General features: G+C 61.4%; 1 protein-coding gene across 1 annotated transcript in view; it reads right to left on the bottom strand.

The window, feature by feature from the left end:
* Positions 1 to 761, bottom strand: part of RAB40C (RAB40C, member RAS oncogene family) — a 42,528-nt gene extending 41,767 nt beyond the window's left edge. The window contains exon 1 of the mRNA XM_014958684.1: positions 588 to 761. Coding sequence (XP_014814170.1) covers positions 588 to 741 — 154 coding nt within the window. The 5' untranslated portion in view covers positions 742 to 761. The remainder of the gene's footprint in view (positions 1 to 587) is intronic.
* Positions 762 to 767: the final 6 nt, after the last annotated feature.

Genomic DNA, 767 nt, shown 5'->3' with positions numbered 1-767 from the left:
ATTGAAAACCACCCCAGGACCTGCACCCCGCCAGGCCGTGTTAGGCTTTGACTGCAGCGAGGGGACGCAGGAAATAGCACAGCGCCGCTCCTTGGCTCTTAATTACGGTCTTGTGACACTGTAGTTAATGGTCTGTCATGGGCTCCATTAGAAACCTTGATGTTTGCAGGAGGCGGACCAACCACGGCTACCCAGCCAGAGCAGCTCCGGCCTGGAAATCAGGCTCCTGTTCTTTTGTTACAGCCCCCGCTTCCTCCGGGCCACGGGAACACACCTCAGATCCCGGGAACCCACCGGGGCTCCTGAGTGGGGTGTCAGGGCAGGGCTCCTGCTGGGGAGCCCCCGTGGGGCACCCAGGGACGGGCACACCAGGCACCGGCCCCAAATCCTCCCTCAGACCTTGCTTTAAGGAACAGCCACGGCCTTTCTGCCGCCGGCAGAGAAACCGCGCTATGCTTCCAGTTAATAAATAAACAAAAAACCAACAAAAAAAACAAAGAAAAAGGGCAGAACAAGCCCTCCCTCCCCAAGGCTGGCTCCCCCCGGGCAAAGAACCCCCCCCCACACGGGTCCCTCACCCCCCTTACCGTTGCTGTAGGCGTAGGGGGACTCGGAGGCCCCGTCCTGCAGGCTCTCCAGGATCTCCCCCTTGCCCACGTCGCTGTCCCCCACCAGCAGGAACTTGAGGAGGTAATCGTAGCTCTTCACCGGGCTGCCCTGGGTGCCCATCCTCCCTCTCATCGGCGGGGGGGCCCGACCCGCATCCT

This window comes from Calidris pugnax, unplaced genomic scaffold (genome assembly GCF_001431845.1).
Source record: "Calidris pugnax isolate Ruff unplaced genomic scaffold, ASM143184v1 scaffold244, whole genome shotgun sequence".
Classification (NCBI taxonomy): Eukaryota; Metazoa; Chordata; class Aves; order Charadriiformes; family Scolopacidae; genus Calidris; species Calidris pugnax.
The sequence above is the reverse complement of the archived record's forward strand: the minus strand, read 5'-3'. Positions and strand labels throughout refer to the sequence as shown.